General features: G+C 38.7%; 1 protein-coding gene across 5 annotated transcripts in view; it reads right to left on the bottom strand.

Moving 5' to 3' along the window:
- Nucleotides 1-12,897, bottom strand: part of CFAP43 (cilia and flagella associated protein 43) — a 127,860-nt gene that overhangs the window by 89,660 nt on the left and 25,303 nt on the right. For all 5 annotated transcript variants that reach the window (XM_058697693.1, XM_058697691.1, XM_058697692.1 and 2 more), the window contains exon 6: nt 9,191-9,350. In XM_058697693.1, coding sequence (XP_058553676.1) covers nt 9,191-9,350 — 160 coding nt within the window. The remainder of the gene's footprint in view (nt 1-9,190; nt 9,351-12,897) is intronic.

Consider the following 12,897-nt stretch of genomic DNA (forward strand, 5'->3'; position numbering starts at 1 on the left):
GTCGAAAGTAGATGAGAATCCTTTTCTGAGGAGATAAAAGAAGTAAAAACTAGTCAGGATGAAATAAAAAATGCTATAACTGAGCTGCAATCACGGATGAATGCCATGGAAGGAAGGATGGATGAGGCAGAACAGAGAATCAGCGATATAGAGGACAAACTTATGGAGAATAATGAAGCAGAAAAAAAAGGGACATTAAAGCAAAAGATCATGATTTAAGAATTAGAGAAATCAGTGACTCATTAAAAAGTAACAACATCAGAATCATAGGGGTCCCAGAAGAGGAAGAGAGAGAAATAGGGGTAGAAGGATTATGTGAGCAAATCATAGCAGAAAATTTTCCTAACCTGGGGAAAGACAGAGACATCAAAATCCAGGAAGCACAGAGGACCCCCATTAGATTCAACAAAAACCGACCATCAATAAGGCATATCATAGTCAAATTCACAAAATACTCAGGCAAGGAGAGAATCATGAAAGCAACAAGGGAAAAAAAAGTCCCTAACATACAAGGGAAGACAGAGCAGGTTTGCAGTAGACCTATCCACAGAAACTTGGCAAGTCAGAAAGGAGTGGCAGGATATATTCATTTTGCTGAACAGAAAAATATGCAACCAAGAATTCTTTATCCAGCAAGGCTGTCATTCAAAATAGAAGGAGAGATAAAAAGTTTCCCAGACAAACAAAAATTAAAGGAGTTTGTGACCACCAAACCAACCCTGCAAGAAATTTTAAGGGAGACTCTCTGAGGGGAGAAAAGATGAAAATATGAATACATATATATATATATATATATATACATACATACATACATACATACCATAAGCAACAAAGATTAGAAAGGACCAGAGTACACCACCAGAAACTCCAACTCTACAAGCGTCATAATGGCAATAAATTCATGTCTTTCAGTACTCACTCTAAATGTCAATGGACTCAATGCTCCAATCAAAAGACAAAGGGTAAGAGAATGGATAAGAAAACAAGATCCATCTACATGCTGTTTACAAGACACCCACTTTAGACCTAAAGACACCTTCAGATCGAAAATAAGGGGATGGAGAAACCATCTATCATGCTAATGGTCACCAAAAGAAAGCCAGAGTAGCCATACTTATATCAGACAATCTAGACTTTAAAATAAAGACTGTATCAAGAGATGCAGAAGGGCATTATATCATAATCAAGGGGTCTATCCACCAAGAAGACATAACACTTGTAAACATTTATGTGCCAAATGTAGCAGCCCCCAAATATATAAATCAATTAATCACAAAGAAACTCATCGATAGTAATACCATAAGGGTAGGAGACTTCGGGGCACCTGGGTGGCTCAGTCGGTTAAGCGGCCGACTTCGGCTCAGGTCATGATCTCGCGGTCTGTGAGTTCGAGCCCCGCGTCGGGCTCTGTGATGACAGCTCAGAGCCTGGAGCCTGTTTCAGATTCTGTGTCTCCCTCTCTCTGACCCTCCCCCATTCATGCTCTGATTCTCTCTGTCTCAAAAATAAATAAATGTTAAAAAAAAATTAAAAAAAAAAGAGTAGGAGACTTCAACACCCACTCACAGCAATGGACAGATCATCTAATCAAAAAATCAACAAGGAAACAATGGCTTTGAAGGACACACTGGACCAGATGGATTTAACAGATATATTCAGAACATTTCATCCTAAAACAGCAGAATACGCATTCTTCTCCAGTGCACGTGGAACGTTCTCCAGAATAGACCATATACTGGGACACAAATCAGCCCTAAGCAAGTACAAAAAATCAAGATCATACTGTGCATATTTTCAGACCACAATGCTATGAAATTCAAATCAACCACAAGAAAAAATTGGAAAGGTAACACATACTTGGAGACTGAAGCACATCGTACAAAAGAATGAACGGGCTAACCAAGAAGTTAAAAAGGAAATTAAAAAGTATATGGAAGCCAATTAAAATGATAACATCACAACCCAAAACCTCCAGGATGCAGTAAAGGTGGTCATAAGAGGAAAGTATATAGCAATCCAGGCCTTCCTAAAGAAGGAAGAAATATCTCAGATACACAACCTAATCTTATACCTTAAGAAGCTGGAAAAAGAACAGCAAATAAAACCCAAAGCCAGCAGAAGTCAGGAAATAATAAAGATTAGAGCAGAAATTGATGCTATCGAAACCAAAAAAACAGTAGAACAGATCAATGAAACCAGAAGCTGGTTCTTTGAAAGAATTAACAAAATTGATAAACCACTAGTCAGTTTGATCAAAAAGAAAAAGGAAAGGACCCAAATAAATAAAATGAAGAATGAAAGAGGAGAGATCACAACCAAAACAGCAGAAATAAAAACAATAATAAGAGAATAGTATGAGCAATTATACGCCAATAAAATGGGCAACCTGGAAGAAATGGACAAATTCCTAGAAACACATAAACTACCACAACTGAAACAGGAAGAAAGAGAAAATTTGAACAGACCCATAATCAGTAAGGAAATCAAATTAGTAATAAAAAATCTCCCAAAAAACAAGAGTTCAGGGCCAGATGGCTTTCCAGGGGAATTCTACCAAACATCTAAGGAAGAGTTAACATCTATTCCTTTGAAGCTGTTCCAAAAAATAGAAACGGAAGGAAAACTTCCAAACTCTTTCTATGAAGCCAACATTACCTTGATTCCAAAACCAGACACAGACCCCACTAAAAAGGAGAACTATAGACCTATTTCCCTGATGAACATGCATGCAAAAATCCTCAACAAGATATTAGCCAACCGTATCCAACAATACATTAAAAGAATTATTCACCATGACCAAGTGGGATTTATACCTGGGATGCAGGGCTGGTTCAATATCCGCAAAACAATTAACGTTATTCATCACATCAATAAAAGAAAGGACAAGAACCATATGATCCTCTCAATAGATGCAGAAAAAGCATTTGACAAAATACAGCATCCTTTCTTGATAAAAACCCTCAAGAAAGTAGGGATAGAAGGAGCATACCTCAAGATCATAAAAGCCATATATGAATGACCCAATGCCAATATCATCCTCAATGGAGAAAAACTGAGAGCTTTCCCCCTAAGGTCAGGAACAAGACAGGGATGTCCACTCTCGCCGCTGTTATTCAACATAGTATTGGCAGTCTTAGCCTCTGCAATCAGACAACACAAAGAAATAAGAGGCATCCAAGAGGAGGATGCCAGGAGGAGGTCAAACTTTCACTCTTCACAGATGACATGATACTCTATATGGAAAACCCAAAATATTCCACCCAAAAACTGCTAGATTTGATTCATGAATTCAGCAAAGTTGCAGGATATAAAATCAATGCACAGAAATCAGTTGCATTCCTATACACCAACAATGAAGCAACAGAAAGAGAAATAAAGGAATTGATCCCATTTACAGTGGCACAAAAAAACCATAAAATACCTGGGAATAAATCTAACCAAAGAGGTGAAAAATGTATACACTGAAAACTATAGAAAGCTTATGAAAGAAACTGAAGAAGACACAAAAAAAAAATAGAAAAAGATTCCATGCTCCTGGATAGGAAGAACAAATATTGTTAAAATGTTGATACTACCTAAAGCAATCTACATATTCAATGCAATCCCTATCAAAATAACACCAGCATTCTTCACAGAGCTAGAACAAATAATCCCAAAATTTGCATGGAACCAGAAAATACCCCGAATAGCCAAAGCAATCTTGATAAAGAAAACGAAAGCAGGAGGCATCACAATCCCGGACTTCAAGTTATACTACAAAGCTGTAATCATCAGGATAGTATGGTACTGGCACAAAAACAGACACTCAGATCAATGGAACAGAATAGAGAACCCAGAAATAGACCCACAAATGTACGGCCAACTAATCTTTGACAAAGCAGGAAAGAATATCCAGTGGAATAAAGACAGTTTCTTCAGCAAGTGGTACTGGGAAAACTGGACAGCGACATGCAGAAGAATGAACCTGTACCACTTTCTTATATCATACACAAAAATAAATTCAAAAATACCTAAATGTCAGACAGGAAGCCATCAAAATCCTCGAGGAGAAAACAGGCAAAAACCTCTTTGATATTAGCCGCAGCAACTTCTTACTCAACACGTCTCCAGAGGCAAGGTAAGCAAAAGCAAAAATGAACTACTGGGACCTCATCAAAATAAAAAGCTTCTCCACAGTGAAGGAAACAATCAGCAAAACTAAAAGGCAACCAACAGAATGGGAGAAAGAATTTGCAAACGACATATCAGATAAAGAGTTAGTATCCAAAATCTATAAAGAACTTATCAGACTCAACACCCAAAAAACAAATAATCCAGTGAAGAAATGGGCAAAAGACATGAATAGACACTTCTCCAAAGAAGACATCCAGATGGCCAACTGACACATGAAAAAATGCTCAACATCACTCATCATCAGGGAAATACAAATCAAAACCCCAATGAGATACCACCTTAGACCTGTCAGAATGGCTAACATTAACAACTCAGGCAACAACAGATGTTGGCAAGAATATGGAGAAAGAGGATCACTTTTGCATTGTTGGTGGTAATACAAGCTGGTGTAGCCACTCTGGAAAACAGTATGGAGGTTCCTCAAAAAACTAAAAATAGAACCACCCTATGATCCAGCAATTGCACTACTAGGCATTTATCCAAGGGATACAAGTGTACTGTTTCAAAGGGACACATGCACCCCCATGTTTATAGCAGCACTATCAACAATAGCCAAAGTATGGAAAGAGCCCAAATGTCCATTGATGGATGAATGGATAAAGAAAATGTGGTATATATATATACAATGGAGTACTACTTGGCAATCAAAAAGAGTGAAATCTTGCCATTTGCAACTACGTGGATGGAACTGGAGGTTATTATGCTAAGTGAAATTAGAGAAAGACAAATATCATACGACTTCACTTATATGAGGACTTTAAGAGACAAAACAGATGAACATAAGGGAAGGGAAACAAAAATAATATAAAAACAGGGAGGGGGACAAAACATAAAAGACTCATAAATATGGAGAACAAACAGGGTTACTGGAGGGGTTGTGGGAGGGGGTATGGGCTAAATGGGTAAGAGGCACTAAGGAATCTACTGAAATCATTGTTGCACTATATGCTAACTAATTTAGATATAAATTTAAAAAATAAAAAATTAAATTAAAAAAAAGAATTTGTTTTAAAAAAACATATAGGTGCTAATCTGTAGCAATCTCTGGGATTTAACTCTGGAGCCAAAGGATGAGTAAAACACAGTTCTTGACTTCAAAGAATTGATGTCTAGTGGGAAACACAGACATGCACATGGGACACTGTGAAAGCACAGGATGAGGCTCTACCAAGGGAGCAAGTCTCAATGAATCCCATACAGGATCACTGAATTTCACCCTAAGGTTGGGGTGAAGACAGGGAAGGATCCACTGAGGATGACCTCATCAGGTAGACCAGGAAGAGAAGGGCATCTTAGACAAAGATAACTACAAATGCCAGCAGGCAGAATTTGGAGGCAGCACAGGAATGATGAGAACTGCTCCAAGGCTTATGTGCAAGAAGCTGGAACTGGGAAGGCAGGCCACAAAAGGGGTTCACTTTGTAGAGAGCTATGGGATGGCATTGTGGAGGCAAGGTTAAAGAGAACTTAGCCTGGAGGGTACAGGTGACAGTGAAAGGAAGCCAGGGTTGGGGCAGGAAAGTCAAACCTAATGGCTTCAATGAAGTCTAAGCCAGGGAATGGGAGTAAGAGTAGATGAGGGGCACTGTCCTAGGGGAAACTTGCTGTAGGTGGTGGTATTGAGCTGGGAACTCAAGGATTCAGAGAGTAAATCGGCAAGAGGGTGAGCTAGGAGGCATGTCTGTGAAAAGACAGGAAGAAATTACTGGCTAGATCAGAAAACTCAATCTGGGGAGTAGAAGGAAACAATATAAATAGAGCAGGTAGGATCAGATTAGAGAGAGTGTAGAATCAAGGCAAAGCAGTCAATGAATTGCATGTTGAAATGGTCTTCAAGGGGGCGCCTGGGTGGCTCAGTCGGTTAAGCGTCCGACTTCGGCTCAGGTCATGATCTCACGGTCCGTGAGTTCGAGCCCCGCGTTGGGCTCTGTGCTGACAGCTCAGAGCCTGGAACCTGTTTCAGATTCTGTGTCTCCCTCTCTCTCTGCCCCTCCCCTGTTCATGCTCTGTCTCTGTCTTAAAAATAAATAAACGTTAAAAAAAAATTTGAAATGGTCTTCAAGAAGGACAGTTTGGCAAGGATGAGATGCCTGCTTTGGGTTAGTGTAGATTAAGGCCAATGAAGTCAGTCCTAAGGTTGCTGCAGAAATCAAGAAGTGAAATAACAAGAGGAATGGAGAGTGGAATAAGTGGAATGGAGAGTGCATTGCACAAAGTGGGGAGCTCGCAATGACCAGTCTCCCTTCTCAAAAGGTCTATACCTAGCTCCTAGACCCAAAAGGTCTATACCTAGCTAATGAGTGGACATTAACTTCTATGACTAAGCGCAACCCTGGCCACAGCTGATGGGACCAGGAATGGACAGCAGATCTAAGGAAAATAAATCCAATTCTCTTAGAAATTCTAATCAAGGAACACAAGATAATTTTCAAGATGGCAGTTAAACTTAAAAGAGGTCATTGTGGAAAAAGGCCTTGAAAGGGGTGGAGGGCAGGAAAGGGCATAATTTGTTGATTAAACAAAATAGGCATATGTATGGGAAAGGATATAGCACAGTAGCTAATAACTTGAACTCTGGCATTCCCTATCAAAATAATGTCAGCATTCTTCACAGGGCTTGAACAAACAATCCTAAATTTGTATGGAACCAGAAAAAATCCCAAATAGCCAAAGCAATCCTGAAAAACAAAACCAAAGCTGGAGGTATCACAATTCCGGACTTCAAGCTGTATTACAAAGCTATAATCATCAAGATAGTATGGTACTGGCACAAAAACAGACACATAGATCAATGGAACAGAATAGAGAACTCAGAAATGGACCCACAAATGTATGGCCAATTTATCTTTGACAAAGCAGGAAAGAGTATCCAGTGGAAAAAAAGACAGTCTCTTCAGCAAATGGTGCTGGGAAAACTGGACAGCAGCACACAGAAAAATGAACCTGAACCACTTTCTTATACCATATACGAAAAAAAACCCTCAAAACAGATAAAAGACCTAAATGTAAGACAGGAAGCCATCAAAATCCTCAAGGAGAAAACAGGCAAAAACCTCTTTGATCTTGGCCGCAGCAACTTCTTACTTGACATATCTCCAGAGGCTAGGGAAACAAAAGCAAAAATGGACTATTGGGACCTCATCAAGATAAAAAGTGAAGGAAAAAATCAGCGAAACTAAAAGGCAACTGACAGAATGGGAAAAGATATTTGCAAATGACATATCAGATAAAGAGTTAGTATACAAAATCTATAAAGAACTTATCAAACTCAACACCCCAAAAACCAAATAATCCAGGGAAGAAATGGCCAAAAGACATGAATAGACACTTCTCCAAAGAAGACACCCAGATAGCTAACAGACACATGAAAAGATGCTCAATATCACTCATCAACAGGGAAACAGAAATCAAACCCACAACGAGATACCACCTCACACCTCTCAGAATGGCTAAAATTAACAGATGTTGGTGAGGATGTGGAGAAAGAACGCTTTTGTACTCCTGGTGGGAATGCACTCCAGTGCAGCCACTCTGGAAAACAGTATGGAGGTTCTTCAAAAAATTAAAAATAGAACTACCCTATGGCTCAGCAATTGCACTACTAGGTATCTATCCAAGGGATACAGTTGTGCTGATTCAAAGGGACACATGCACCCCAATGTTTATAGGAGCACTATCGAGAATAACCAAAATATGGAAAGAGCCCAAATGTCCACTGAAGGATGAATGGATTAAGAAGATGTGGTATGTATATATATATATATATATATATATATATATATATATATATACACACACACACACACACACACACACACACACACACACACAATGGAATATTGCTTGGCAATAAAAAAGAATGAAATCTTACAATTTGTAACAACAAGGATGGAACTAGAGTGTATTATACTAAGTGGCATAAGTCAGTCAGAGAAAGACAAATATCATATGATTTCACTCGTGTGGAATTTAAGATATAAAACAGATGAACATAAGGGAAGGGAAGCAAAAATAATATAAAAACAGAGAGGGATACAAACCATAAGAAACTCTTAAATACAGAGAACAAACTGAGGGTTGCTGGTGGGGTGTTGGGTGGGGATATGGGTTAAATGGGCAAGGGGCATTAAGGAGGGCACTTGTTGGGATGTGCACTGGGTGTTATATGTAAGTGATGAATCACTAAAGTCTATTCCTGAAGGCATTATTACACTAAATGATAACTAACTTGGATTTAAATTTTAAAAATAATAAAATAAAATAACTTGGACTCTGAAGTTCTTTTAAGTAGGCTTCATGTCCAGTGCAGAGCCCAATGTGGGGCTTGATTTCATGACCCTGAGATGAAGACGTGAGCTGAGATCAAGTGTTGGATGCTTGGGGTGCCTAGGTGTCTCAGTCGGTTAAGTGTCTGAATCGTGGTTTTGGCTCAGGTCATGATCTCATGGTTCCTAAATTTGAGCCCCATGTTGGGCTCTGTGCTAACAGGGTGGAGCCTACTTGGGATTCTCTCTCTCTCCCTCTCCCTCTGCCCCTACCCTGCTCATGCACTCTCTCTTTCTCTCAAAATAAATAAGCTTAAAAAAAAAAAAAAAGAGTTAGACACTTAACCAACTGAGCCACCCAGGTGCCCCAATGGACTCCGAAGTCTTATTGCTTGTGTTCAGGTATTAGTTCCACAGTTTACCAGTTATGTGAATTTGGGAATTTTCCTTAACCTCTCAATGCTTACATTTTTTTCATCTTTCTCATGGAGATGAAAATGTATCTCTTTATAAAGTTGTTTTGAGGATTACATGAAATATACACATAGGGTGCAGCAGAATGCCCAGAGCATAGAACACTAGCTAGAAGGAACATGCACAAGACTTGGTAATTAACTATGGGATAAAGGAAAAGAAAGAATCAAAGAGGTCTCCAAGCAAGAGAAAAATAAGGAACAAACATCCATTTTCAAGTGTAAAACCATCACCAGTGGCTACATTTCTGGGAATAATGAAACAAAGTAGTTTCTCACCCCTTGATGTCGTATCTTCTATCTTATTAAGTATAGTCACCTTCAAGGTTTCTGCATTAACCATTAAAAGATGACCCTCTTCACAGCCAATGTATAGGTCATTTGTTGGAGTCCAGCAATGCATAGTTGGGTGAAGCAAAGGATATAGATCGTCTTTAGGCTTTAGGAAAAGATTAGAAACCTTGTGTTAACAACATTTATGGCTGTGGTACCAGGTGGCTCATTCAGTTAAGCGGCGGACTTGAGCTGAGGTCATGATCTAGCAGTCTGTGAGTCGGAGACCCTCATCTGGCTCTGTGCTGACAGCTCAGAGCCTGGAGCCTGCTATGGATTCTGTGTCTCCCTCTCTCTCTGCCCCTCCCCCACTTGCACTCTGTCTCTCTTTCTCTCTCTCAAAAATAAATAAATATTAAAAAAAGAGAGAGAGAGAGAGACAACATTCATGGCTTAATAGCCAGAGAAATACCCAACAGAATAACTTCCAGAAAGAAACAAATGAATATGGACTTATATCCTTTCAATTCATTGGTCCTGTTTGCCAAGAGCTAAGTGAACTTACCATTCCTTGCTCCACTTACCATTCTGTATTTTAATCCACTAAGAATATATAAGATGGTCTTGCCAGCATATTTGGAGTTCTAGTGTCACAGGGTTTCGTGAAAATTTTAAGTAATAACTCCTACACTGCTTCTTGGTAGACTTTTTTGCTATCTCGAATCTAAGAAAGACGTTGTCTAGCTAAAATCACCCTTTCTGAGGAAAACTTTTGTCATCATTTCACCCTCCTGATTCTGCAGGGGGCACAGATATGATTTTCCTTGAGTGGTTATGGAGAAGTTGACCCAGATCCTCTGGCATAGTTTTTAGGGGAAATGAAAAGAGGACACGTGCCTGATTTTGGTGGCCTAATTTGGTTCATGAAACATCCTATGTGATTTTGATACCATGAAAAACTCAAAGAGAAAGACACAACATCTATGGAATGTGCCTAAAAGAAAAGCTGGCTTTGGGAAGTAAGAACAATATGGACCAAGGATGTAAGGCAAACTTTTCCTGTAAAGGACCAGGTAGTGAATATTTTAGGCTTTGTGGACCACATAGGTCTCTGTCACATATCCCTTTTATTTTTTTTTAAACACCCCAATAAAAAATGCAAAAACCATTCTTAGCTTGGGGCCATATAAAAACTGGCCACAGTTTGTTGATCTCTGCCTTAGATGGTAATACCTCAGTAATATGGCCCCTGCAGCTTTAAATACTCATGTTCCACAGGGGACACGCTCTTCTGTCAGCACAGAGCAGGTCTCCTCATAAGTTAAGGCCTCCCTGCTTTCCTTCCTGGAGGTCAAGGCAGCTGTGGCAGCTATTTTGGGCATATGTCCCATAGCACTGATTAAAACTATGAATTCAGAATACATAACACAGGACTGCTTCCTTTCTAGTTAAACAAATCAAATATACTAGTTTACTTACTTAGTTATTACTGTCTGAGCTTTTGGTTATACTATAGCACTGTTTAGAATTGCATTAGCTAGAAAGTAATGTTTTTGTTATCTTTAGGATCCTTACACCCATTGGAACAGAAAAGAATTTTAATAAGCTATTGGCCAAATTAACGGAATTTTTGAATACCTTGAGACCTCCATGTTTATTTCATTCTTTCATTCACTTTTTAATTCATCTAAAAAATATTTATTAAACACTTACTACATTCCAGGTACTGTTCTAGGCACAGGGATGTAGCAGTGAACAAAACAGACACACACACACACACACACACACACACAAATCTCTGCCCTCATGGGGCTTATGTCCTGGTGAAGGGAAACAGAATAAAAATAAGCTAAGAAGTTAACCATATAGAATATTATATGTTGACAAATGCTGTGGATAAACATAAAGCAGAAGTTGGAATAGGTTCTACAGTTGGGGAATACTGCAAACCTATTAAACAGTGATTTTTCCATTAGAAACTCCTCAATATATACAAGCTACCTTTCTAATAAATACTCAATTACTTGAACAATGTAGTATATACTGTTCTTTTAATTTAGGAATGATTTGTAGGTCCAAGGTAAAGCAGGTATACTGCTGTCAAAGTATTTCTACTAGATTCTCAACAGACATAAATTTGTTACATAACTTGTATTTAAACATTTACTGGATGTTGCTGATATACCAGGCATTGTGCCAAGTCCTAAGGGATCCCTCTTCTCAACAGGATGATCACTTAGGTGAGGGAAGAAGTATTAACAAATATCAGAATCAGAAAACATGATAGGTTATAGCAGAGGAATGTTTAAATATCACGGGAGTGTTGATAAGAAAGCAATTGGTTCTTTTTGGTGGAGTGAACAAAGTATGGAGAAAGAGTTATCATTTGGAATGGACCTTGATGACTAAGGCAAAAATCCTACATAGCAGCAGTCACCATGATAATTTTTTAAAAGGATATATATTTTTTAATATAATTTATTGTCAAATTGGTTTCCATACCACACCCAGTGCTCATCCCAACAAGTGCCCTCCTCAATGCCCATCACACATTTTCCCCTCTCCCCCACCCCCATCAAACCTGTTTGTTCTCGGTATCCAGGAGTCTCTTATGGCTTGCCTCCCTCCCTCTCTGTAACTTTTTTTTCTCCTTGCCCTCCCCCATGGTCTTCTATTAAGTTTCTCAAGATCCACATATGAGTGAAAACATATGGTATCTTTCTCTGACTGACTTATTTCACTTAGCATAATACCCTCCAGTTCCATCCACGTTGCTGCAAATGGTGGGCATGAAATAGATCAATCATTGACCAAAGTCAATATATCAGAGTATAAGCATATATAAATCAATCATTGACCAAAATCAATATATCAGGGTATAAGGATATATTGACTTTGGTCAATGATTGATCTATTTCATGCCCTCATAGCCTTGGATTGTTAAAAAATAAATACTGGATTAATAATCTGGCCACCTTATGGGCCAAAAAGGGGGGCAAAACCACTCAAAAGGATTAAACTGCTGCTGATTAGTGACACATTTGTGGTGTCTAATTGAGATTTGACTCCTAGGGAAGAGTCACTCACTGAATGCCATTATTTAATCACGATTATTTAAAAGTTTCTTGGGTTGTCTTGATGACATCTAACCTTAGGCTATATATTACAAAGGGACAGACTCTTACCTGGTATGGCAATGGGCTGAAAAACCTTTTAAAAACCCCACACATATCTAGTTCTCACATCAGTGAATCTATGCGTATGCAACAGAAAGTGAGGATTACAACTTGGAGTTTTCTGGCCTTAATATGTTAAACTAGTATTGTGTGTGGCTTTTCTTACTTTAAGATAAACCTGGGCTTGTCTTTCTATTACTCTCTTCATCAATAAATATGTTCTGTGTCATTGAAAAATGAATGTGATATTATATGGATTATGTGAGCAGAAGCAATAATTTTAAATTCTAAAAATTCTGAAATTTTAAAAGAAAATAGTGTTTAAAAATATTTGTTGATAATGCCACCCCATTGTTCAGCTCTCTGGAATCACAAATCAAAAATTTTGGTCACTTGAAGACCGAACATGAAAATTTTGAGTCTAACTCAATATTGCTTTAGAAAATGTAAGCATCTGGGGTGCCTGGGTGGCTCAGTCGGTTAAGCCTCTGACTTCGGCACAGGTCATGATCTCACGTTTCGTGGGTTCGAGCCCTG

Source organism: Neofelis nebulosa, chromosome 13 (genome assembly GCF_028018385.1).
Source record: "Neofelis nebulosa isolate mNeoNeb1 chromosome 13, mNeoNeb1.pri, whole genome shotgun sequence".
NCBI lineage: Eukaryota > Metazoa > Chordata > Mammalia > Carnivora > Felidae > Neofelis > Neofelis nebulosa.